Source organism: Silene latifolia, chromosome X (genome assembly GCF_048544455.1).
Source record: "Silene latifolia isolate original U9 population chromosome X, ASM4854445v1, whole genome shotgun sequence".
NCBI lineage: Eukaryota > Viridiplantae > Streptophyta > Magnoliopsida > Caryophyllales > Caryophyllaceae > Silene > Silene latifolia.
The window spans coordinates 242,428,541-242,456,204 of record NC_133537.1 but is presented as its reverse complement, the minus strand read 5'-3'; the positions used below and the strand labels follow the sequence as shown (position 1 = coordinate 242,456,204).

Genomic DNA, 27,664 nt, shown 5'->3' with positions numbered 1-27,664 from the left:
GTTCCACCCATGAAATATTAAAGTTACATAAATTTGGACTAAAGTTACAGTCCTAAAACTCTAAAGTTATATAATAGTGGTTTTGAATAACACTTGGACTAAAGTTACACCAGTATAACACTAAAGTTACACAAATTTGGACTAAGTTATATAAACTTGGACTAAACATACATAGACTAAATATCACATTGTAACTTTAGACCAAATTTATGTAACTTTAGTGTTTTATGAGTATAACTTTAGTCCTTATGCCATAACCATTCAGTTGAAGTTATATGTGATTTTAAATATATTTATTTGAGATCATTCAATTTTAAGACAAGTCTTTGTATCTTTAGTCCAAATTTATATAATTGTAGTGCTTTATGGGTGTAACTTTAGTCAAATGTCTATGTAACTTTAACGATTAGAGGTGTAACTTTAATCGACAACACTGTAACTATAATAGAGGAGGCATGTAACTCTTATTTTTTCGCCACTTTCTTTCTCCTTTTTTTTGATAAAATGTAAGTATTATATCAAAATAGAAAAGTGGTCCATACAACAGAAAATCGGAGCCATTACAAGAGCGAGTAACAAAAACATGGCCTCATTCCCCTACTTAACCAATTAAGGCTTGATAAAAAAGCCCAAAGCAAACAAATCAAAAAAAATAGGACCCGGTTTCAAAAACAACAAAACCAGATCCCCAACTCCCCCTTATCCTCTTCATGTTCTTACCATCAAAATCAGATCGCATCAAAAAAACCGCTGACAATCAATCGACATCCTCCCTGATTCCTTAATCAATCCGCCTCGCCTATAAACCTTCGGAGCCAGGTCTTATCAGCAGGAGTCGCCGTCATCAAGCGTCCCTTTATCCTGATTTTCATCTCATCAATAGTGGTGGAAGCAACCTTTCTCGGGCAATCAATAGTAAGTTCATACCTACTCAAGCTTCTTTGCCTCCAAACATGATAAATACACGCATTGAGTACTGCATTTAGTAGTTCAAACCTGATTTTCGATCCCCCCCTTCTCAGGCTCCATTCACGAAGATTCTGGGTAGGTAGGAGGACTCCAATCCCATGACCAACAATCTTAATCACCGCTTTGCTGTAATCGCAAGCAAAAAAAAAAGATGATCCATGGTTTCTGTTTGGTGGCCACAGATTCAGCAGGTATCATCAGAACATATACCTAGATTATAAAGTTTATCTTTGGTATTCATGTTCCTGTGTTGATAAATCCATGCCATAAAGCCATGCTTAGGAAGAGACCATGTATTCCATACCATGTTATGCCAGTTCACCTTTTCTCCTTTATCTCTTAAGAATTCGTAACCCTTAGCAATTGAGTATTCATTACCTGTAGTCTTACTCCACAGATTTTGCTGGTATGCTTCATTAAAAGTGTCTTTAACCTGGCATATTTTCCTCCAATACCAGATAGAGGATGCTGGTGGAGAATAAGTGTGCCAGTCCTTGTTCTTGATATAAGTATGGTTGACCCATTTGACCCAGAGGTGGTCAGCTTTAGAGGTAATCCACCACACCAGCTTTCCTACTGCCGCTTTATTCCTTTCACCATCACAAAACCCTCATTTTTTTAGACCACCACTGACGTAAACAATAACACCAACTCAGCAACCAAAATAACAACCACGACTATTTAATAGATCTAGATCTATTTAGTGGATCTAAGAACAAAATAAAAGGATCTCATAAAATAAAAACGAGATTTGAAAACCCAAAAACTGAAAAAAATGTACAACAAGACGAGATTTGATAAAATAAATAATAAGATAAGAATACATACATAAATAAATAAAATAAAAACCAACAAAAATTAACAAATACAAAAAAACGACCCTAAACATAAAAATTAACACCAATCGTAGTGGTGGGGTAGGCGGCGGTGGTGCGTGGTGGTGTCGGGTGGGGTGGTGGTGGGTAGTAGTGAATGAGGAAGAGTGGAGTGTGATTCATTTGGGTTTGAATTTATTTGGATTTTTTGGGCTTTGATTTATTGGATATTTAAGAGAAGGAGTGGAGTGAAATGTGTGAGATGAGAGAGAAGTGAGTGAGAGGAAAAAAAATATTTAGTAAATCCTCTATTTACTAAAAGAATAGGTGAAACTATGAATTTTTCCACTCAAATCACCTTCAACTACAAATTGGGCCTTAATAGTAAATAGGTTTGGTTATTCTCAAATATTAGGCTTAAAATTTTGTTTATCCTATACAAATGTTGGCCTAATTTATAATTCTTATTTTTCAATATTTGTAGAGAAATATATTACACTTAAATACTTTAGACTACTATATATTTTACGTATGCTATATTCCATGATATATGTCAGTTTGTAAGATTACTATATGTTTTACTCATATTATTATTATTATTATTATCACATTTTAACCATAAATATATTTTAATTATTATATTAATGAATTTTCTCCATCACAAATATTTTCGATCTCTCATTTGAAAAATACATCGCCGAAATACTAATTAGTGTAATTTTATAAAATACGAAAATCTCCCTAAAATACAACGCCAAATACACAATATTTATTAAAATTAGTAAATGTAATGATATTTTGATTTTTCATATGTAAAGTTGTTCTCAAGTTATCCCTTTTCTATCTTAATAATTAATAGAACACATCAATATTGTAAACTTTTAGTGTAAATTTAAAGTGTAATTATTAATAATTCTCATTTCTCTATATATTACAATCTAAAATATCGTGCACTTGCACGATATATAAACTAGTTAATGATTAATTAGGATGGATTAGTGAGACTAGCAGAGAGTATGTGTTTTTTTTTGTGCGAGTAGGAGAGAGTATGTTAATTAGCCTATTAAAAACCTATTTTTGAGGTTCATCTCAACCATCCATCTTCAATATCCAAGGGCTCATATAAGGACTTATGGACTCAAAATATATAAGTGAACTTATATGATCTCTTCTCTCTCTCTTTCTCTTGTGTGTGTGTGTGTGTGTTGGAGGGGGGATACACTTCAAAATGAGACTAAGAGTAGCTTAGTCATTTATCTGTTTTGTTTCTTATTTCCCAAGTCATTAGTACCCTATATAAGGGCATTAGTTACTTTGTAATAACCCATCAATGAATTTTATGAACTTGTGAGATTTATCTCATTTGTATAATGCAATCTAGGTGATTTATTCACTACAATTTTATTATTGGGGTAGCCTATCAATTCTCGTAATTGAACACCTGCATTTCTATCCTTTTTATTTTCATCTTAATTTAGATCATACCATAGGTTCGATACTGTGGTTGCTTAAATTTAAACTCATTCATCCTATACCACCTTGCCCACGACAAAAAGCAATAATAAATTTTTCAGTGACAACTTCGACTTCACATTTTCACAAGCTAATTAAAACATTGTACCATTAGATTAGCATGTCATTCATCAAACTCTAAAACATATTCAAGACAAATCATCGTAAAATTGAGTTAAAAATTTACAATATCTATTATTTGTTACCTCGAAGAACCTAATTTTATTAAAGGTTTTTCTATGATAGAAAAACTCTTTTATGAAATACCATTCACATTTGCCACCTAAAAAAGCTCCTTTATTGGGATGGCAGGGGAATTTTATGGGGTTTGAATCTTCTTTAATCCCATTTATCTTGGCAAGTGGGTTTTCCTTTGTTATTGGACGTTTGGAGAGATAAATGGATTAAAGGATCTTCTCTTGCTCTTCTCCTCCATTTATTTGAGACGGAGCTTGCTAGTGATCCGGTTGATGTCGTCGGGTCATCCAATCAAACACATTTATAATACTCAACAAACTACTATTTAGTGGTAAGTCAAGGTCGATCCATGGGATGGTGTGCTTTGGGTTCTAAGTCTATCTATCTCAATTTATGCTAGTGTCACGATTAATTGGGGTTTGTAGTTGTTTCTAGACTTATGCAAGCAATATAGTAAAAGAAGCAATGAACTAAGAAATGTAAACAAATGACTTAAAAGCACTAGGATGTCATGGGGTCATAGGGGATTCATGGTGTTGATCATACAAACATGTTTACAAAGTTGCAAGCAATTAATATTATGGGGGAACCGAGTTGGTTTATGTCTTACGGTTCATAGGGAGAGTTGGGTCCCGGAGCCGAATCGATTAGATTGTACAACACCTACAAGTCGACTTACTTTCCTCCTATTCAACTTCTATGCATGGTCTAACAAGACTCGAGTTGGTTTATATCTTACAAGTCAAGTTGAGTAGATAAGAGATGGTTGTAAATGCAAGGATTCATAGGCTTAGCATTTCATCAAACATAACATGTGCATAAAGTTGACATCACAACAAGCAAGCAATTTAATCATGTGAACATATTAGATTAAGCATGAATCAATCCCATGTTGGTTTCCCCTAATTACCCACTAATCCTAGCTAAAAGACTACTCACTCATTATCATGGGAAACATGTCATAATGGTGTCAATCATCACAACAAGTATAAACATGATAATAGAATGAAGAAATGAACAATAAAGATTAAAGGGTAAAGGAATTATATCAAACTTGAGGTGATCCAAATAATAAAGCAAAGAATAATAGAAGAAACTTGATTGATTGATGAAGGGTTGTCAATCCTCCAATAATAACCCAATAATCTTCAATTACCCAAAAGTAACAAACTTGAATAATAAACTTGAACAATAATTAAGGAGAGATTAATGTGAGATTTGTGGAAAGATTAAAGAGCAATCTATTCTAATCTACTCCTAATCTAATCTAAAGAAGGATTTTCTAGCTAAGAGAGACTCCTTTTGATTACTACAAATGGGGTATTTATAGTAGGGATTCATTAGGTAAACTAAGGCTAAATTAGTAATTACACTTTTTAGTTTAGAGCAGGGAAACGCCGGTATTTTTCGAAGGAAGGACGTCTTTCTTTGAAGCTTGAAGAAACGGATTTGTGCTGGACTGGAATCCGTGCATCTTAGAGTGAAGACGGGCGGATTGTAGCAGGGGAAGACGGGCGGATTTGGGTGAAGACGCACGTCTTCTGTGGTTTGGGGACGGCCGGATTCTAGAGAAGCCGCACGGATTGGAGTGCCATCTTGTTTTCTCTTCTATTCTTCCCTTTCCTTCACTTCCATTTTATTCTTGTGGGATTGGTCTTTAGTTCTTGCTTCATCTTCATACTAGTCCATCAAATATTGTCAAATAGCTTCCGAATATGCACGAAAGACGGGAATTTCCGCCTTATTATCTCCTTTCCTACAAAACATATGAAATGCGATAGAAAAGCAAATAGGAAGGTTTTGACGGATAAAATGGTCATGAAATGCTATAATAGTATGCAAAATAGGCTCAATTAGGGGACTAAATGTGCGCAAATAATGGTCACATCAAATATCCCCAAACCGAACCTTTACTCGTCCCGAGTAAAGAGGTGACAAAAACTAGACCTTTATTTAAACTAACCTACTAATATAACCGATATGAGACAATTAGCGGGTCTCACTCCGCCCCTTTAACTCACAATAAGACAAACATGAGGTAGGATGCCTTCTTGCAAGGCAAGGTGGGTCTTGCCAAAATGGCGACACATCCAAACATTAAAGCACACAAAATCAAGTAATGGATGCATCTACAAAAGGAATAGCCACTTCCTCATCAAGTGGCGGAGGCAACTAAGAGAGAACCTATTTAAGAGCATATATTCCGTCACAAATAATAGTTCAACAAATTACTAAGGCTAAGAGAATGGCACTAAATCACCTCCAAATGGTGTTAAACTAGACTACTTTCGTCCTCAATTTCCAAATGCTTTTGTCAAGAGCGATCGGATGGTGGTGGAATGATGATCCCTATGATGCTAGTAGCATATGACATGACAAGTCTCGAATTCTCTACAAAAGTAAAGGTCATGGATCGTCCCAAGCTCGACAAAGTGGCTTGACAAAAAGGCTTTTTGGGAATGAAGTGCTCAAATCTCTATAAACAAGGGTGGATATGACTAGTATTCAAAATTTGACCTCATTCAACTTTCACATTTCAAAAATTAGAGATGGGGTTTGTCCCTTCCGGGCTAGTGTCCTTTGCTTTCGCCAATCGCTTATTAGGCAACCGGTTAACCTCTAGACAATAGCTTTTTGGGGTGATAGTTACTCTGTCTCTGGGCGGTTGAATTCACAACCGTGTGGGGGCCCAATTCAATGGATCCCTCTCCAAAGCACATCGAAGTTGTATGCCTCCATCAAAATAACTAAAATTCTCAATATTTCAACATTTCATAACATTTGAGGTTTCCTTGGCAATAAATTACTTCCACATACAAAATCTTTGAAATGAGCACTTCAAACTTATTGATAGAAAGTATTTTTGGGTTGCCTTACCACAAGGTCATCTAGACAAGTTAACCAAGTCCACATCGCATCACTGGGTTGGAATAGGTGACTCACATGCAAACCCTTGACTAGGCTTTGGGTCATGGGTCAAAAGACACTAGTATGACACAACCTAGGGTGTTTTACAACCATTCTAGTAGGCAAAGTCTTAAGTTGAAAAAGTATTTGTAATGGCTTAGTTGCTCTTGTCAAAGTTCTCAATTAGGCACTTTTCAAAATATTTTATCTAAATGCAACTATATGCCATGATGCAACTATTATATACATTCTAATGCAAGTGATTCTATCAACTAATATGACATATAAACTAAATGCAAGTCCTATGTTCACATTGTTATACCGCATCAATCAAAATAAAGCCACATAGTCATTAACATAAAGAGGAAAAAGGAGATTGAAAAGATCATACCATGCGGTCTTCAATATCCTCATGTCTCGGATGTGACGTAGTCGATCAATGTGAACAAGGATAAAATAAACGCAATATATACAACAATATATACAAGACTACACTACAAAGAAAATGAACTTGTTTTTGGGTTTTTGAAATTTTCAAATTTTTATGGATTTTGTTTTTATGAAAATAAAAGACATATTTTTGTGATTTTTCGAAATTTTTCAATTTTTATGATTTTTATGCATTTTGGAATATAAATTCCCATCCCCCACTTTATTTTGGACATTGTCCTCAATGTACATGTAGGAGTAGGATAAAAAGGAAAACATGTTTTTGGATTTTTGATTTTTTTGAAATAAAGTACAAATGCAATATGATATGATATGAATGAATGCATGCTCTAACTAAATGCAATTCTATATGAGATATATAACAAATGAATGCAATCTATACTATACTATATGATGCATGATTAGTGCTTGAGTCACCTATGATCAAACCTCCCCAAACCAATTTAAACACTATTTCTAGTATAGAAAAGGAATAGGTTTGGTCATTAGTGGGTATGCATGAATTTTAGTCTATATGCAACTATCTACATGAATCATGTGAGATATATTACAATGCAAAATAATTTAATCATGTGATAAATATTACAATGCAAACTATACTACATGAGCTAACTAATGCAAATGAAATATGATGCAAATGCATGCGAAAACTACACTAAATGCAATGTATATACAAAAGAGAGAGGGAGAGATGGGTATCATACACATGGAGGTGGTGAGGTAGGCCTCTTTCACTCGTCATCCTCATCTTGATCATAGCCATAACGATGAGAACTCCCGGCTTGGTCATACCCGCTTGCTTGACCCCAATACCCTCCTTGGTCAAATTCTCCCCCTTGACCCGAGTACCCTCCACCTTGGCTAGAATGCCCTCCCCCGTCGCGATCCCAAGCTTGGTTCCCTTGATTAGGGAACAAGAGCTCCGGTTGTGCCCAAGAGGGCTTAGGACCATTGGGGTCAATATACCCTTGTTGAGCCATGTTATAGTATTGGGGGTAAAGGGCCAACTAGTTGTCGGCCCTCCCTTCATGTACCCCGAGGTCCACTCTATTCATGAGTGCCATCAAATCATTAATTCCCGGGGTATTGGGGATTGTCGGCCTAAACTCGGTATATGGGGTAGGGTATGGTTGGATAGGTACATAGAAGGGTGGGCGAATAGGCCTTCCCAGTGCTTCACGAGGTATTTGGCGGTGCGGCTCTTCTCTTTGAGGGGGATTGTAAAGAATTTGGATATCAAGGAGGTAGCTTGGTGGAGGCAAATATGGGCTCAATCTTGGGTCAATGCCCGGTATCTTCCAACCTTCAAGGATCATTGAAGTGCATCCTTTGGTGTGTCACTCTACACTCCCGTCTCGAGTGTAGTTACACCAACGGTGATGGTTGAAGTTGGTATGCTCATCAATCAAAGTCCTCCCCTCAAGAGGAGTATAGGTCCCTCGGGCATTGAACCCGGGACAAAGGTGGTGGGCCAAAATAGTAATTAGACCTCCCATCATGAAGGTCTTGAGTTGAGTGGTTCCTTGAGCAAAATCATTGAACCTATTAAGCATCTCAAGTGGCGTATTGAAGTTATAACGCCTCACCGCTCGAACATTCAAATAGGATTCAAGAAAGGTTAAATCGATGAGAGTACACCTATCTTGTTCGTACCTCCCGTTGATGATACCGGCCACAAAGCGCTCGGTGAATCGAATCACCGGATGTTGGATGGCGAAGGTATAGCATTGCTTTGGATGGATAAAATCCGTCCCGGAGATAGCCTTCCAAAGAAGGTCCACACCGAAATTATCGGGTTTTTCGGTATAATTGGTGGGGACTTCAAGACCGAAAATGTAGGCGAATTCCTCGAGTGAAAGATGATGGTCTAGGTTGCACAACCTAAACTCCATGCCCACATTGGTGTGGGTATTCGTTACAATGCGAAGGCTACTCAAGAATTCAAGGGTGAGACTAAGGTACGTCTCCTCATGGGCATGGAAAAGTTTCCCAATGCCAAGACCATTAAAGAACATCTCGGTAGGGTACCTTATCTTAAGGATTTCCAACACCCTAGTATCTACGAATTGAGTGGGTTCGTAGTTCTTACCTAGTAATTTGACGAAGTTCTTGCGGTGGTCATCGGATTCGAATAGCACCTCTTGGAAGTAGTCAAGTTGTTCAATTCCTCCCTTCATTATGGGTTGGGAGTTCCTTGGTAGCACTACCCCCCGTGGCATTGAAGAGGTCGATCCCTTGCGTTTCTTTCCGGTGGATTCAACCAATTTCTTGGCCTTTCCCTTGAGGTTCATCAATGGCGCCATTTTGATGTGGGTGGAAGTGAATGTTTTTGAGGAGGGGTGTGATTTTGAGGATGGGGATGAGTGTTTTAGGGTTTGATAAGGTGAAGAAATGAGGGAGAAAGGGGGTGATTATATAGAAGAAAGGGGGAATCCGAGCGGATAAGGGTGGGCCCTGTCGGGTTTATCCGAGAAAAAGGGACAATCCAGGCGGATTCTTTTCGGGACGGGCGGCTCGTGAGAATAGAAGACGGGCGTCTTGGCCTGAATCCGGGTGGATTCTGATGCAGGGATTTTTCCCGGTTGAGAGCAGGAAGAAGACGGCCGTCTTGGGACTTAGGATGGGCGTCTTGGATTAAATCCGCCCGTTTTCTGGTGCAGCGCAAAATCTTGTTTTTAGGTGACATACGGGACGGGCGTCCCGCGAAGAATACGGACGTCTTTCTCCAGGACGGGCGGCTTGTGAAGAATCATGTCATGCATGTACCTACGGTGCCAACCATTCTTCTGACGTGGGTCCTGGACGGGCGTCCAGGCCTCAGGACGAGCGTCTTCAGCTCCCTTTTCTTCTTTTTCTTTTCTTTTCCTTGCAATAACATACCCTTTCACCGATTTTCCATTCCTCCTTATCTTTTTATATGGTGGTTTTGAGATATTACTCCACCAAACTAGTTCAAATCGTAGAAGTTCTTATCCATAGAGCTCAAGGCTCTTAATAAGAGATCAAAAGTTTGTGAACAAGCTCCAAATAAGCATAAATATGGGTTGCTCAACTTGAATATGAAATTTGGCCAAGGAAGCTTGCCATAAGTTCTTTCTTTCACCTTGTCCTTGGCACTAGAGCTTTCCCGATGCTTCAAACCAATAAGCCCATGATTCTTATCAACACTAGGTATGAAGTATGGTTCATTTTCATCCGGAGACTTCCACTTACCACCTTCTCTTTCACTTTCGGTGATGATGATAGCATTTTGATTTTCCAATCCTTCCAAGGTGGAAGGAGAATCTTCATGGCATTGATGATCGAGTTCCTTAGAAGTTGCCATTGTGAGCGCCAAATCTTCACAAGTGGCCTCACGAGCAATTTTCTCTTTGAGCTTTTTCACCAAGTAGCTCTTGTATGATACCTTGGCCTTTTGGAGAAGATCTACCATATCCTCTTCAATGATCATTGGCTCCATGATAGGTGTCAAGTGGTCTTCACGAGGAATAAATGAAGGACGTTCTTCTTCATGATAGGGTATCTCAAATGTCTCAAGGATAGGCTCCTCAAGCAAGGTGATATTATGAGTCCATCCGTTAGGCTCATCATCATTGTTGCTATCTTCATACGAATCATAGATGAGGGCTACATTTAACTCTTTCTCCAATGTTTCAACATTCACTTCAAAAGACACAACCTCATACTCACAAAGGTTGAGAGTATTTGGCTTACTCAACCTCATGTCTTCCTCATTGAACACAACACTTTCATAGTCACAAGAGCTCAAGGAGATTGGCTCTTCCCATTTCTCATTTTCCATATCAAAAGTTACTACTTCAAATTCGCATTCATGCTCAATGTCCAAAGAACGGTGGGAAATGATAGCTTGGGATTCTTTTAATTGGGTAAATTGAATCTGCAATTTATCACCTTGGGCAATAATGCCTTGAAGAACATTATCCCTCTTTTGGCTTCCTTTAGCATTTGTTTGAAGAAGTTTTGTTGATCTCCCATCATTTGGAGAATCACATTTTGAATGGGTTCATCTTTTTGTTGTGGGTAAGTGTGAAAGTGGTTGTATCGTGGCAATTGAAACTCATTGTGAAGTGGGTATAAGGCGGGTGGATGTTGTGGATATTGGATGTGGTGATTTTGGTGGGAAAAATTGGGGTAGTAGTTAGGATTTTCATTGTATGAATAGTTAGGTAGGTTTGTGTTGACTTGCTCCTCAAACTCTCCATACCCATAGTCATACTCAAAGAATCTACCACATACTCCATGTGTCAAGTCTTGAGCCATCATAACTAAGACAAAGAAACAACTACAAGCATGGAAACTACACAAAAACGGTAAGAACAATCCTTGAGGAACAAGTTCCTCAAGGTGAAAGCAAAATCAAAATAGAGAAACAAGTAAGAACTTAATCACATAACACCTTCCCCGGCAACGGCACCATTTTGATCCGGTTGATGTCGTCGGGTCATCCAAACAAACACATTTATAATACTCAACAAACTACTAGTTAGTGGTAAGTCGAGGTCGATCCATGGGACGGTGTGCTTTGGGTTCTAAGTCTATCTATCTCAATTTATGCTAGTGTCACGATTGATTGGGATTTGTAGTTGTTTCTAGACTAATGCAAGCAATATAGTAAAAGAAGCAATGAACTAAGAAACGTAAACAAATGACTTAAAAGAACTAGGATGTCATGGGGTCATAGGGGATTCATGGTGTTGATCATACAAACATGTTTACAAAGTTGCAAGCAATTAATGTTATGGGGGAACCGAGTTGGTTTATGTCTTACGGTTCATAGGGAGAGTTGGGTCCCGGAGCCGAATCGATTAGATTGTACAACACCTACAAGTCGACTTACTTTCCTCCTATTCAACTTCTATGCATGGTCTAACAAGACTCGAGTTGGTTTATATCTTACAAGTCAAGTTGAGTAGATAAGAGATGGTTGTAAATGCAAGGATTCATAGGCTTAGCATTTCATCAAACATAACATGTGCATAAAGTTGACATCACAACAAGCAAGCAATTTAATCATGTGACCATATTAGATTAAGCATGAATCAATCCCATGTTGGTTTTTCCTAATTACCCACTAATCCTAGCTAAAAGACTACTCACTCATTATCATGGGAAACATGTCATTAATGGTGTCAATCATCACAATAAGTATAAACATGATAATAGAATGAAGAAATGAACAATAAAGATTAAAGGGTAAAGGAATTATACCAAACTTGAGGTGATCCAAATAATAAAGCAAAGAATAATAGAAGAAACTTGATTGATTGATGAAGGGTTGTCAATCCTCCAATAATAACCCAATAATCTTCAATTACCCAAAAGTAACAAACTTGAATAATAAACTTGAACAATAATTAAGGAGAGATTAATGTGAGATTTGTGGAAAGATTAAAGAGCAATCTATTCTAATCTACTCCTAATCTAATCTAAAAAAGGATTTTATAGCTAAGAGAGCCCCCTTTTGATTACTACAAATGGGGTATTTATAGTAGGGATTCATTAGGTTAACTAAGGCTAAATTAGTAATTACACTTTTTAGTTTAGAGCAGGGAAACGCCGGTATTTTTCGAAGGAAGGGCGTCTTTCTTTGAAGCTTGAAGAAACGGATTTGTGCTGGACTGGAATCCGTGCGTCTTAGAGTGAAGACGGGCGGATTGTAGCAGGGGAAGACGGGCGGATTTGGGTGAAGACGCACGTCTTCTGTGGTTTGGGGACGGCCGGATTCTAGAGAAGCCGCACGGATTGGAGTGCCATCTTGTTTTCTCTTCTATTCTTCCCTTTCCTTCACTTCCATTTTATTCTTGTGGGATTGGTCTTTAGTTCTTGCTTCCTCTTCATACTAGTCCATCAAATATTGTCAAATAGCTTCCGAATATGCACGAAAGACGGGAATTTCCACCTTATTATCTCCTTTCCTACAAAACATATGAAATGCGATAGAAAAGCAAATAGGAAGGTTTTGACGGATAAAATGGCCATGAAATGCTATAATAGTATGCAAAATAGGCTCAATTAGGGGACTAAATTTGCTCAAAAATAAAATATTTATTGTTTTGGGTCGGTTTTGAAACTATTTGTCAAAATGGTGTCCATATAGGTTCGGATTTTTAAAACCTGAAACACGAAGTAAACACGCCACTAACAATGGCGTGTTTACTTGAAAAAAATAACTAACGTAAACACGCCCTTAACAATGGTGTGTCTTTTGGGATAGACACGTCAATAGTAGTGGCGTGTATTTTAGTAATCTTAAAATTCAAGAAAACCAAGCATACTTGGTGTATTGTCGGCACCGCACCTCTTTTCTCTATCCTCCTACCATCAAACTCCCATCACTAGGCCAAATTAATCCTCCATTATCGCAAGATATCTCCTTCCACAACATAAACCACCAACAAGTATCATTTATATAATTAAAAAGTTGTGATTGTGGCTTTTCAAATTGATATGAATAATCAACTACATCACTGGTATTCCTTCTCTTAATTCGTTTGTTCATTTCGATCTCGATTTACACGGCGACCACCACCACTCATTAACCACCAATTGAGTTCACCATTTTTTCCTCAACCACCAGCACATATCTTACTTCACACCATCACTACCACCACTCGACCACCTTAACCCATCGCTCTCACCATTTCGAACAACCATAAATTGACCCAAATAACGAGAGACTCTTAGCACCGGGCTTGATTTAAGTCCACCGGACAACATGCATAATGTACTTCGAGATCCGTATTTGGGGGTGAGGATGAGTTTGAATGTTTGATGTTGTAAAGATATGGAAAATGGGTAAAGAATACACCCACTTTAGTTTGCTTTCTAGTTTGATAACGACACGCCAACTGCAACGGCGTGTTCTCTTTTTTTTTTTAATTTGACAGTAAACACGCTATTCCAAACGGCGCATTTATCCCGTATTCCAGGTTCAGAATTTTCCAAGCCTACGTGGACACTATTTTGACAAATAGTTTCAAAACCGACCCAAAACAATAAATATTTTATTTTTGAGCATTATTTTAACAAATCGTTCGAGTATTTGGCCCGTCTTAAGCTTAAGGCGAATAATGTCAATCTTAAGCAAGACTTACTATTGGACATTGTAGAAAAGTCAGCAACAAAGACAAATGCTATGACTCAAATAACAAAGCTATAGTACAACAAAGGACATCATAGCATCAAGCATATAGAGTCAGCTAGTTGTACTAGGTTCTCTATTTTATCCGTGTCGATGCTTATTCTCTGTGTATTGTCCAGTTACTTTAGCTGTACATGTTTATATACTCTTCAGCATTGATTGTAAAACATTCATGAAAATATATTCAATAGATCATCAGAATTCTCTCACATTCACATCACTTTTTGTTAATGTCTTCCAATTCCTATAGAATGCATAAATGCAATATGGTATCAGAGCCTCAGGAATGAGGAGACTGATAACCATACAAGAAGTGCATTTATCCATTTCAAGAGCATTTACTCATCCTCAACCACCTGTATGAGTATTTGCCTATTTATTCAGTGGTTTCTGCTCTTCAAACTCAAAAACATCAACAACACATTTTCAACAAAATGGTGAACACAACAAACACAATAATCTCTGAAAATCCTCCTCACAACAATGAAATTTCCAAAAACATTGTTGTTGATAACTCTTCCAGCTCATCCACTACTCCATTCACTATGGATCCAACAGATCCACTCTACCTGCATCCAGCTTAAATTACTCACCATGTCATGGTGGATACTAAGCTGTCAGGCATTGAGAATTATCTAGAATGGAAGAGGCGAATGGAAATTGTTATCTGCTCCAAAAGAAAACTAGGTTTTCTGACTGGTGTGGTCAAAAGACCCACCAATGATGCTTTCAGAGAATCTGCTTGGGACACCTGCAACTGCTTGCTCATAGCTTAGATCATGCACAATGTTGAGCTGCCAATCAAGAGATCTGTCATGTACACTAAGACAACAAAGGAGATCTGGGACTATCTTCAAGGTCAGTTCTCTGTAAGCAATAGAGCAAGAAAATTCAGGCTCAATAAGGAACTTGATGAGCTTTCTCAAGGTGAGAACACTGTCAATGAATACTTCACTGAACTCAGGATTCTGTGGCAGAATCTTGAGATCATGAGTGATTGGCCACCAATCACACAAGTCACTTCTGAAGTAAATGCCTGGTTGGATGATCAGCTGAAGGAACAAGATGAGAGAAAACTGTTCGAGTTTCTAAATGGCTTGAATTCATCTTATGCCACCATGAGAAGCCATGTGCTTATAATGTCTCCACTGCCAACTGTGGAAGAAGCAGCTGCAATCTTTCAACATGAAGAAGCTCAGAGAAAGAATTACAAAGGTAGTGAAAAATGTGAAGCTGAAACCACAGCATTCTATGCTGGCCAGAATCAGAAGGAACCTGAAGCTCCTGCTGATCAGTTACCACCTGTACCAACCTGTCCTCTGTGCAAGAGGAAGGGTCACACTAGGAACAACTATTGGAAGGTGTGATGTGACTCATACTTGAGCACATTTAGTCCCTGAATTAGCCTCGTTCCTATGCTTTATAGTGCATAATTGTGTCATTTACTATCTTTAGTTTCCCATTTTGCATATTCTTTGAGGTTTTGTTTCCTTGGTAGGAGAGGAGTGCAAACCTTGCATTTACATGGCGAAATGGAGCTAAATTGATCGCATCTAATGACCAAGCATCAAAGGAAAGTCGATACTAGAAGGCCTATGTAGATAATAAAGTGAAACGGGCAATGACGAAAGGATCCTTGCATCCCCGGATTGATCCTCGCGGATTATGAAGGAAGAAAAGAAGAAATGTTGTCTACCAAGGGATCCGAGCGGATCACAGAGGATCCGAGCGTCTCCCCACCACCATACGAGCGTCCCGTGACCAAGACGCTCGTCCTGAAGCAAGAAGATCCGAGCGTCTCCCTTGACAATCCGATCGGATCGTACCCCAGAGAGCCCGTGCCTGTTTTCAAGTCGCTCGGATCATGGCAAGACTAGCAAAACGGAGATGCTCATTTCCTTCGAGAGGAGCATTTCCTCAATTTTTCTTAAGGACTTAATAGTCATTTAATTCCTTAGTAACCCTAATTTATGTACCAAATCTTTAGTATAAATACCCGACTGTACTACTTAGATTAGGATGCTCTCTTAATCATTTAGTAATCAAGTTCTAGTCAATTAGTAATCATTCCTTAATCTTGTAATCAACTCTTAATTTAGTCTTAATACAAATCTCAATACTTAATCTTTCCTTAATTTCTCTATTGTTCATCATTTATTTTGGGTAATTAGAAGATCATTTGGTTTTATTGGGAGATTGATAACCTTCCATCAATCATCAAGTACTTCTATTATTCTTTGCATTATTATTTTGGAATCTCCATAGGTATAATTCTCTTAATCCTTGCTTTAAATTATTGTTAATCATTTTTATTCATTCATCATGTTTTGCCTTGTTAATGTGATTGACAACCTTGTTAGTATGTTAAACTTGATCATGAGTGAGTAGTTTTCTTAGCTAGGGTTAATGGGTAATTAGGGGAAACCAATATGGGGAATGATTCATGCTTAATCTAATATGCTCACATAATTTATTTGCTTGCTTGTTGTGATTTCAACTTATGCACATGTTATGTTTGATGAAATGCGAGCCTATGAATCCTTACATTTTTTACCCATCACTTATCTTTTCAATGAGGCTTGTAAGACATAAACCAACTCGAGCCTCATTAGACCATGCATAATGTTGAATAGGAAAGATTAAGTCGACTTGTAGGTGTTCTCCAATCTAATTGATTCGGCTCCGGGACCCAAACCTTCTTAGGGATTTTAAGATATACACTAACTCGATCCCATCACAACAATAATTGATTGCTTATAATTTGAGAACATGTTTGTATGATCAACTCCCATGTATTTCCCTATGAATCCATGATACCCTAGTGCCTATAATCAATTGTTTACACCTTCATTTTATCTACCTTGCTTTGTTTTCATCGTTGATTAGTTTTAATTAATCTCCTATCTCAACCCCAAATAGTGACACCCTAAGACACGACCATTTACAATTGAAAATCCTACATCAATACCCGTCCCTTGGGATCCGACCTTTACTTGCCTCTTTACTAAGAGTAGTTGGTGAAGTTATAAATATTGTTTTGGTTGGGTAACTTTTGACGACAAGTTTTAAAAACCCTACGACACCAAAAATTGCGCCGTTGTCGGGGACGGTGTTAACTTGATTTGATTTTCATTAATTGTTTTTAGTTGTGTCTTTCTTTACCTTGGGGAAGTCAATTTCCTCAAGGTTGTTCTAGTTTTTTTCAAGTTGTTTGATATTTTGCATGTCTAGGAGATCACAAGGTAACTTGTTACCCATTGATCTTGAAATAGAAAGAACTTTGACCAACAATAGAAGACTTGCTAGGAATACTTTGAGAGGTATTGGTGAGATTGTGGACATTCAACCAAATAACATTGAGTTCATCAACCCTTTTGCAAAAGAAGGAGAGGATAACCCAATACAAAACCCGCCACAAAATGAACCCACAATGCCTAAATTTTCATCACATTCCGTACCAACCGAGGAGAACCTACCAAATGGTACTCCTACACCACAACATTTAACCGGTAATTTCATTGCCAAATCCGCATTCATACAATTGGTTGAGAGAAGTCAATTTGGAGGGATGCCTAGTGAAGACCCTTATTCTCATATGGAGACTTTTTGTGACTATTGTGATGCGATTTCTCAAACCGGAGTTACTCAAGACCAAATCCGATGGGTCTTATTTCCTTTTTCTTTGATTGGTTCCGCGAACAATGGTTGAAGAGCCTAGATAAGGCTACTCTTGGTATTGATTCTTGGAAGAAATTGGCACTTGCTTTCTACAAGAAATTCTATCCTCCGGAGAAGACTAACATGTTGAGAGCCCAAATCACCGGGTTCAAACAAAGGGATGAGGAATCTTTGTATGAAGCATGGGAAAGATTCAAGGACACTTGTCGATCTTGTCCACACCATGGACTTAGCGAGTGGTTCCTTGTACAACAATTTTGGAATGGTCTATATGAAGACTCCCAAAATATTCTCAATATGGGATCAAATGGTATGTTTACCGAAGTCGATGACAATCAAACATAGAACAAAATTGAATAAATGGCGGTCCATAACTCACAATATAGTAGACCTCGGAAGGCTACTAGAGGAGGAAAGCATGAGTTGGACTTCATTACCCAATTGGGTGCTCAACTTAGTGCTCATATTGATACCATTAATTTGAAGTTTGAGAAGGCCATGGCTAAACTTGAAGAGGCCTCCAAATCACCCAAGCAACAGGCTAATGCTATGGTGGCATCATCATCAATTCCAAGGGGAGTATGTGAGAATTGTGGAACTTTGGGACATGAGCAAAGTGAATGTAGGGGAACAAGTGAACAAGTGAATGCTTTCCAAGCATACAAAAGTGGCACCCCTTATTCCAACTATTACAATGAGAATACCAATTTCCACCCCAATATTTCATACAAAAGTCAAAATGTTCAAAACCCTCAAACATACACCCCACCTCCAATGAGAAACCAAGCTCAAAGACCCTTTTACAATCAAAACCAAAGTTATCAAAATCAACCTCCATACAATCAAACAAATGACCAAGGTTTTGATTTTCAAAAAGCGGTCCTCCAAATGCAAAAGAACCAACAAGAGTTTTTCACTCAAATACAAAAGGATAGTCAAGGAAAAGACATAACCATCAACAACATACTAGATCACACAAAGATGTTAGAAACCCAAATGTCTCAATTAGCATCTTCAAGTTCTCAAATACAAAAGGGGCAATTACCACCTCAAGGTAATCCCCAAGACATGAGTCGGTGAGTGCCATCCATTTGAGGAGTGGTACAAGGTATGAAAGGCCGAAGAGGCCCATTGAGGAAGATGTTGTGAATGCTAGTGACAAGGAAAGAGTTGAAAACTCTAAGAAAGAAGAAGAACCCACCACCATTCAAGAAGTTTCAAAGAAGAAGAATAAAGAGAAGGCTAAGGAGAAAGAGCCTATTGTGATTAGACTTCTATTTCCAAGTCGTCAAGCTAAGCCTAAGTTCAATGAACAACATGGAAAGTTCCTGGAGATTGTGAAGAACTTGGAAGTCTCAATCCCATTCACCGAATTGATTAACCATGTTTCGGCCTATGCGAAATACATGAAAGATATTCTTACAAAGAAGAAATCCATCCGGAAGCTAGAGACTATTGCGTTCACTAAGGTGAGTAGTGCCATCCTACAAAGAAGTTCACCTCCAAAACTCAAGGATCCGGGAAGTTTCTCTATTCCATGCACCATTGGCGACACTACAATCAACAAAGCTCTATGTGACCTTGGAGCAAGTGTAAGTGTCATGCCATACTCGGTATGCAAAAGGCTAGGAATGGGAGAACTCAAGTGCACTAATATCACACTTCAAATGGCGGATCGGTCAACGAAGACACCTTTAGGGGTGTGGGAGGATGTGCCGGTAAGAATTGGCAAGTTCTTCATCCCAGTGGACTTTGTTATTGTCGACATGGAGGAAGACTCCAACATTCCTATCATTTTAGGAAGACCATTCTTACACACCGCGGGAGCGGTGATTGATGTGATACATGGAGAGATCACACTTGAAGTGGGAGATGAAACAATCACTTTTAACCTTGACAAGACAATGAGAGCTCCCCGCTTACATGAGCCATGTTTAATGGTTGATCATTATAGCCGAGAAAGTGATAGGAAGAAGTTGGCATCTCAATACAAAGGACAAGCTATGGGTAAAGAATCACCACCCATATGGGAGAGGAAAGTGGATAATCTCCAAGATGCTCCATCCAAAGAGCAAGAAAGTTTCAACAAGAATGAGAGCTTGAATATCTCACCACCACTCATGACAAGAGCAGAAGAAGGCCTCATTGGCCATAATGACAAGAAGGAAAGGGAGTTGTTCTCATCAACTCATGATACTATTGGGAAGCAAGCTAATGAAGTATGTGGTCTATGGGATGATGAGTTTGAAGGGCTATTCAATCCTTATATTGGTAATGCTATGACCCAAGACCAAGGCTTTGGTGACCATGTTAACTCAAGTCACCACAATGAAGAACAACATATGCAAAGGTCTATTGAAGATCTTTATAATGACAATGAACAAGCCTTCGACTACTTCTTCAAGGTGTTGAGCAACATCAACAACACCTTGGCTATGCCTCCTTGACATCTCATACATGAATGAGAGTTTGGTGGAGTCCTCCCTAAACCACCATTTGTAAATATTCTAACCCCTTAACTTGCATTTTACTTATTGCGTTTTTGTCAATTTTTGGATTTACCATTTTACTTTGATCAAGATTATAATTTTGAGAGAAAGTGAGGGAGGGACTTATATGTTTCTTGATGTGTAGTGTTTTGATTAGTGTGGGGATAGCAATTGCCTAGGCTATCCAAGCCTTCGTAGTGCCCCCACAATGAAGACCAAAGGAACAAAGACGGAATGACTTGGGTTATGAAAGTACCCATGGGTGGAACTGAACACGTGAGGTACAGGAGCAATCCGAGCGTCTCAAAAAGAAGCCGCTCGTCCTGGCTGAAAATCCGAGCGTCCTGACTGAAATACACTCGTCCTGGCAGAGCTAAAAAGGAAAAATTTGCACTGGGAATGAAACTGAGCGTCTCCTCAGGAATCCGCTCGTCTCAACCAAAAGACGCTCGTCTCAGTAAAGATGCGCTCGTCTTGGTTATATCAGAATCTGGGATTTCACCCTGACCTTGAATCCGAGCGTCCTCAAAAGAATCCGCTCGTCTCCAGGCAAAATACGCTTGTCTCAGAACGGGTTATATTTTATAAAGCTGATTGGGCAACAATCCGAGCGTCCCGTGCTGCAGACGCTCGCATCCCTCTGCTGCAATTCAAAAACACGGGATTAAAACCCCCTTCCCCATTTCATTTCATTCATTCAAAACACAAACACACCTTCAAAACCGTCAAAACCCTCAATCCCTCCATCCACAAAAATCAATTTCCTCAACCAAATTCACCCAAATCAATTCCAAACTTCCTCAAAACTCAAACAAATCACTCCTCTATCAACAAAAATCCATTCAAACATCCAAATCCTCAAAAATTGAATCGATTTTCTAGGGTTAAAGGCAAATTTCGAAAATCTTAAATCGATTTGGGATTCATTGAAGCTTGAGGATACTAGAAGAATTCAAGCAAATCATTGGTTGTTGATACATATAAGGAGAAGAACAATGGCTAGGACCAAAGGTGGAAGCAAGGCACCTACAAAACAAAACTTTTCCAAAAGGCAACAAGCACTTCAAGCTTCCAAAGCTTTGGTAGTTTAACAAGCAAGAATAGAAATTCAAGAAACTCCTATTCCTATGGTGGAAGCTACTACTTCTATCCCGGTTATTGAGCAACTAGAAAAATATCCGGAAGTAACTTCCACATCTGATTCTCATAGGAAAAATTTTGTGTCTCTTGCTAAGAAATAGATTTTACCCACCAAGTTTATTTGCCAAGATGCCTTGACCAAATTGGGTGTCCTTGAAAGGACCAAGAACTTCTTTGAGTCTATGGGGTTGCTTATATTGTTTAATATGCAAGAATTGACCTACCCTCCCTCACCTTGGAATTTCTAAGTTCATTGAAAGTTACAAAGGTGGAGACTCGAACGAACATTGAATTCCGCCTTGAGAATGTGGATAGGAAGATGTCCTTTAATGAGTTTGGCAAAGTTTTCGATCTTGATAATGACTCGACTTATGTGAAGAAACCTTCAACAAAATATGATCCTGCCCCTTTGTGGAAAGCTATTACCGAGAGGAAATTCGAGTCCTTCCATGAATGTCGTGCCCTTTATGTTCATCACTCGGGCATAAGGGTTTGGCACAAAGTTGTGGGAAATACTCGTATTGCTAGGAAGGGGACTAATCACTTCTCCGAATTAGATTTCATCTATCTCGAGTCAACCTTGAATGTCGATAAGAAGTTCACCAAGAAATACAATATCCTTCAACTTTTAATCGAAAGGTGGCTTAATATCGATCATGGCAAGGAAGGCGCGGCCTTTATAGTAAATGGGGGATTGGTAACGTGGTTGGCAAAGCACTTCAACCGGAATTTCAACAAAGATGACACTTATAAGCCGGTTAAGGGAGGCCACCTCATTGATCTAGCCACTACGGTTCACAAATTCCATTGGGTCAAGAACGACAATCTTGACAACAAATTTGGGTGGCTTGCAAAAGATGCCAAGTCCTTCATTCTACCGAACAAAATTTGCCGACTAAATGTCAGAAGCCCGCACTATCTACTCCCACTCTCCGAGGAAGCCGAGTCCATAATGCAACACCATAGGGAGGCCATTGCCGAACCCTCCTCCTCTATTGTCACTCCACCCTACCCGTTCACCCACCATGAATTCCGACCCGAAAATGTTACGGTGGGAAATGATTACTTGACTCTTTTGATGCAAGAAATGCATAAGCAAGCCCATGAAGACCGAGGCAATGCATATAGAGCTCAATATCCGCCCCTCTTACACCTAGCTAGGCAAGGACTTCTTAATCCATCATGTCCTTTGCCTAGTTGGGCGGATAGGGAAGTTTTTTTTTCTAATGCTCCTAGGGATGCTAGCATGGGTGATGAGGAGGTTGTTGTTGAGAGTGGTGGAGAAGAAGATGAAGAAGGTGAAGAAGAAGAAGAAGAAGAAGAGGGGAGTGAGGAATAAGAAGAAAGCTTAAGTGATAGTGGTAAAGCCTCCGGGTCTATGGAGGTAGATGATAATGAGGATGCTAGTGAGCAAGATGGTGATGATGATGGAGATGATAGTGATGTCGCTATGGCGCCTATTGAGGATTAGCAAGCTCTTTGGAGGATGTCACAATACATTGTGAGTCTCCTAACCTCCTTTAGCTTTGTTCATTTCTCTTGTTTTTAAATTTTTATCTTGATCATAAGTTCGAGTCCTAGCAACACTTAGAGGACTCCCACCTCGGTCTCATTGAGGTGTCTTTTATTGTTCCCACCATGAAAAATCCAAAATGACAAGTCTAGTTGCATGCATAGCATCTTTTATGCATGAACTCCCTCACTCTCACTTGGTTTGGGGAAGTTCAAGCATATGCATTGGGAGTTAATTTACATTATGCTCTCCAACCAAACAAAAATTCATGCATCATATAGCATATCTTAGTTTGAATTCACTTTTGTATATATATCATATAGTTTGCATTTAGCTTAGGAATCATGCATTTTCATATAGCTTGCATAATTTCCTATCGTATGGCCATTGAGGACAATGCCCATATTAGTGTGGGGATGGGAAATTCTAACATGACTTATAAAATAAAAATGATAAAAATTGAAAAATTTTGAAAAATACAAAAATATGTCCTTTTTATTTCATAAAAAACATAAAATTCATAAAAATTTGAAAAATGCAAAAAGCCAAAAACATGTTCATTCCTTTTTAGTTTAGAAATGTATATATTGTATATACTTGTTTGCTTGTTTGTTTATCCTTTTTCACATTGATCGACTACGCCACATCCGAGACATGAGGATATTGAAGACCGCATGGTATGATCTTTCCAATCTCCTTTTTCCTCTTTATGTTAATGACTATGTGGCTTTATTTTGATTGATGCGGTATAAACAATGTGATTATAGGATTGCATTTAGATTATTTGTCATACTAGTTGGTAGAAGCATATACATTAGGATGTATAAATGTTAGTTGCATCATGGCATATAGTTGCATTTAGGAAAAAATTTGTGAAAGCATCTATTTGGGAAACTTGACAAGTGTATATAGGCCCTTGTAGATACTTTTTCTTCTTGAGACTTTACTTGTTAGAATACTTGTAAAACACCCTAGGATGTGTCATGCTAGTATCCTTTGACCCATGGATTAAGGCTTAGTCAAGAGTACCTTGTGGTGTGATAACTCCTTGGCTACCGTTTATTCCAAGGTGACCCTTGAAACCATGCAACCATCATCCATGTTCTACCACATTTTGTCATCAAAAAGGGAATGGGAACAAAAATTGTTCAAATTTGAGTTCAAGAATTGAAATGAAAGTCAAAAAGTTTGCAATTGCATCAAAATAAAAGAGGAGTAACAAAAATGAAAACTCCTATGCTTCAAATACAAGCACCCTCACTACAAATAGGGTAGCTTTGAAAATGTTCAAAAGAAAATGCAAAAAGTTGAAATTGTCAAGTGTTGAAATGCCAAACATCAAAAGAAATGGCAAAAAGAAATGTTCTCAAATGTCAAATGCCACAAGAAATTGGGGGGAATAACAACAACAAAAAGCAAACTCCCACATGAAACTCAAATTCTATCAATCCCTTTTCCATCGTATCCACTTTTGTGCATGGTAGAGAGGTGACGACCCTTCTTCTTGTCTAGGCAAGAAGGTGTTGGAGTATGTGTCCTCGACAATAATGCGATCACATGTTTAAATCTCATATTAAGAATACTAAAGGGAAAGTAACATTTTATTGTCAACTGATCCACATTAATCGGTAATGATTGGCTGGCTAGAGTTTGACATTACTGTCGTATGACGGTGGTGATCAGTTGATCCCTTAAGGTCATACCTCTAGGGAAACATTCTTAATTGACTAATTAATTAATTGTATGACGATACAAGTTAATTAATTCCTTAAATTTGAACAAATGATTTTGTGAGAAATAATACGTATCTTATTGTAATTCGATTAAATGAGATTCGTACTAAGTAATTAAATTGTTTTATTACTTAAGGTTTATTTATTGTTTATGAAACAATTAAATTAAAGAATGAATTGTTTATTATAAATACAAGTAGTTGTGATTTATAATTCTATGACCCATTTTAAGTTATTGTAATTGTGAATTACTAAGTTAATTTTGTATGTGATTTATTTCATTTATATAATGATTTTTGATTTGTTAAAAATGCATTATTTAAATGGCATGTCTAGTAACATGTCCCATTTGTCACACAATACAAATTAACAAATTGACAAAGTTAAAATGGATCCATATTAACTTGGTTGAACCGTGTAAATGGAAAGGATAGGAGGATTTGTGCTAAAATTACTTTAAATTAGTGGGTAACATAATGATTACCTACTAACCATAGGTATACCTACCTACACTCTTGAGAAGAGAAAAATGAAAATACATTGGGCACTCTACCCATAAAAAAACCGGTGGCCTCCTCCATAATACACTCAAGTAGTGTATTTTCCACCTACACTAATTCATTCTAATTAGTTTACAACTTGAGAAAAATTTATCTCTCTAGTTTTGTTGTTGAACAAAAGAATAAACTCTCACTAAAATATTTACTATTATTTATATATTACTAGAAGTAGTAATCACTTAATATTAGTATTTTTAAGGGAACAAATATTAATTTCTAGTAACAAAATTAATATTTGTATTAAGAAGGATTTCCTTGGTACAATCCTTGAGGAGTAGATCTTGCAATTAGATCTAGGTTTTTGGGGCATTTGGAATATTCTTTAAGAAGACTAATTTGGTAGGACACCAAATTAGTATAAACCTTTTTCGGCCCTCATGTAAGAATAATCGATTTTTTCTTCTTACTTTCTATTTTGTTATGCATGCATAAGTTCCTTTTAGTTTATGACTAAACTAATAAACACTTAGTTATTAGAAGAGTCTAATAAGAGATATATGAATCTTTTAGAAGGGGAGTTCCCCGATCCTCCAGTGTTTCTAACACCATAGGGAGCATACTTTTGACGAAAGCAATTAACGATTGAGGACAAAAGTACCCTAGCTTGACACAACTTGGAGGTGATTTATTGGTATCCTTCAAGGCTTAGTAGTTTGAAGAAACCGTATCTATGATGGAATGTGTACCCTTAGATTGCTTCCCTTGTAGATAATTTCCGCCACTTAGATGAGGAAAGTGGCTATTCATTTTTGTAGATGCGTCCATTACTTAATTTGTGTGCTTTAATGATTGGATGTATCGCCATTTTGGCAAGCCCCGCCTTGCCTTGTTAGCATGTTAAACTTGATCATGAGTGAGTAGTTTCCTTAGCTAGGGTTAATGGGTAATTAGGGGAAACCAACATGGGGAATGATTCATGCTTAATCTAATATGCTCACATAATTTATTTGCTTGCTTGTTGTGATTTCAACTTATGCACAAGTTATGTTTGATGAAATGCGAGCCTATGAATCCTTGCATCTTTTTACCCATCACTTATCTTTTCAATGAGGCTTGTAAGACATAAACCAACTCGAGCCTCATTAGACCATGCATAATGTTGAATAGGAAAGATTAAGTCGACTTGTAGGTGTTCTACAATCTAATCGATTCGGCTCCGGGACCCAAACCTTCTTAGGGATTGTAAGATATACACTAACTCGATCCCATCACAACAATAATTGCTTGCTTATAATTTGAGAACATGTTTGTATGATCAACTCCCATGTATTTCCCTATGAATCCATGATACCCTAGTGCCTTTAATCAATTGTTTACACTTTCATTTTATCTACCTTGCTTTGTTTCATCGTTGATTAGTTTTAATTAATCTCCTATCTCAACCCCAAATAGTGACACCCTAAGACACGACCATTTACAATTGAAAATCCTACATCAATACCCGTCCCTTGGGATACGACCTTTACTTGCCTCTTTACTAAGAGTAGTTGGTGAAGTTATAAATATTGTTATGGTTGGGTAACTTTTGACGACAAGTTTTAAAAACCCTACGACACCAAGGTGATAGGATATCCATCTGATCACCCTGTCTCCAAGAGATTTCCAGACAAATATCAGGCATACAAGTAGAGAGGTGGTCATCAAAGCTCAAGATCCAGAGGATTCAGGTCTGGTATGCACAAGAGACAGTACAACTCTGAAGTTCAGCATGGGAAGAGGTCAGCTAATGCTGCTATGGGAGCTGATCAGGGAAATGCTAGTGGTGACACTATTACTCTGACAACACAGCAATTTGAACAACTCGTGAACAAAGGAAAGGGCACTGGTTACCCCGACTCAGATGATTATATGGAGGTGAACTTTGCAGGTGAAGCAAAAAGGGTAACCCCACGAAATATCCTTTTACCCGGTTTTGGTCCTTCACCAAAATCGAGGTCCAACTTCAATTCCGTCTAAGAACACATGCCATTTTTCGGCCTAAGACTCTTCTATGATGAGTTTAGAGCCTTCTTGCCTAGGATAATTAATCTTGAAAGGGTTTAAATCAGATGCAAAATACAGCACCAAACCGAGTGGTCACAATGAATACGGTTTTGGAGAAAGGTGCAAAACATCGCTTTCAAGCTTCCCTCTTTTGTCCAAGCAAGCTCTCTTTATGTACTTGTCTTTTAGCCTTTTAGTTTTCAGCTTTTTAAGGCCTTTTGAGCCGTTTTTCTTGGAGCATTAGGAGACTCTTTTGAGCCCTTAGATGCTACTTTAGATGAATGGCTAGGATTGCAACAAGGACTCTATTTAAGGAGCTCTTTTCTCTTTGTAAAAATCAGATTGGAGTGAATTAAAATATGAGTTTGAAACTGAAGTTTTCAATCAATTTTCTTCTTGCTTAGTGCAGAAAACCCCTCATTACTTAGTGTTTGAGGCGGAATTAACTCTTGCTTCATGATATTGAGTTTAATTCCAAGGCTTAAACCTGCTTCGTGATCTAGTTTAAGTCATATCTCGGTTACTTGTTCTTGTTTTCGTGTCAAAACAGTCCCA

The 27,664-nt window shown here is 38.0% G+C and overlaps 1 protein-coding gene and 1 non-coding gene across 2 annotated transcripts; one reads left to right on the top strand and one right to left on the bottom strand.

The window, feature by feature from the left end:
- Positions 1–14,792: 14,792 nt before the first annotated feature.
- LOC141619822 (uncharacterized) lies at positions 14,793–15,380 on the top strand. The gene has a single exon (XM_074436845.1). It carries the CDS (start codon positions 14,793–14,795, stop codon positions 15,378–15,380), a length of 588 nt encoding a protein of 195 aa, XP_074292946.1.
- A 2,434-nt stretch (positions 15,381–17,814) lies between these two features.
- Positions 17,815–17,921, bottom strand: LOC141625122 (small nucleolar RNA R71). Its single transcript, XR_012534918.1, has one exon. It is a non-coding gene; the product is annotated as a small nucleolar RNA R71 (small nucleolar RNA).
- Between the last annotated feature and the right edge of the window lie 9,743 nt (positions 17,922–27,664).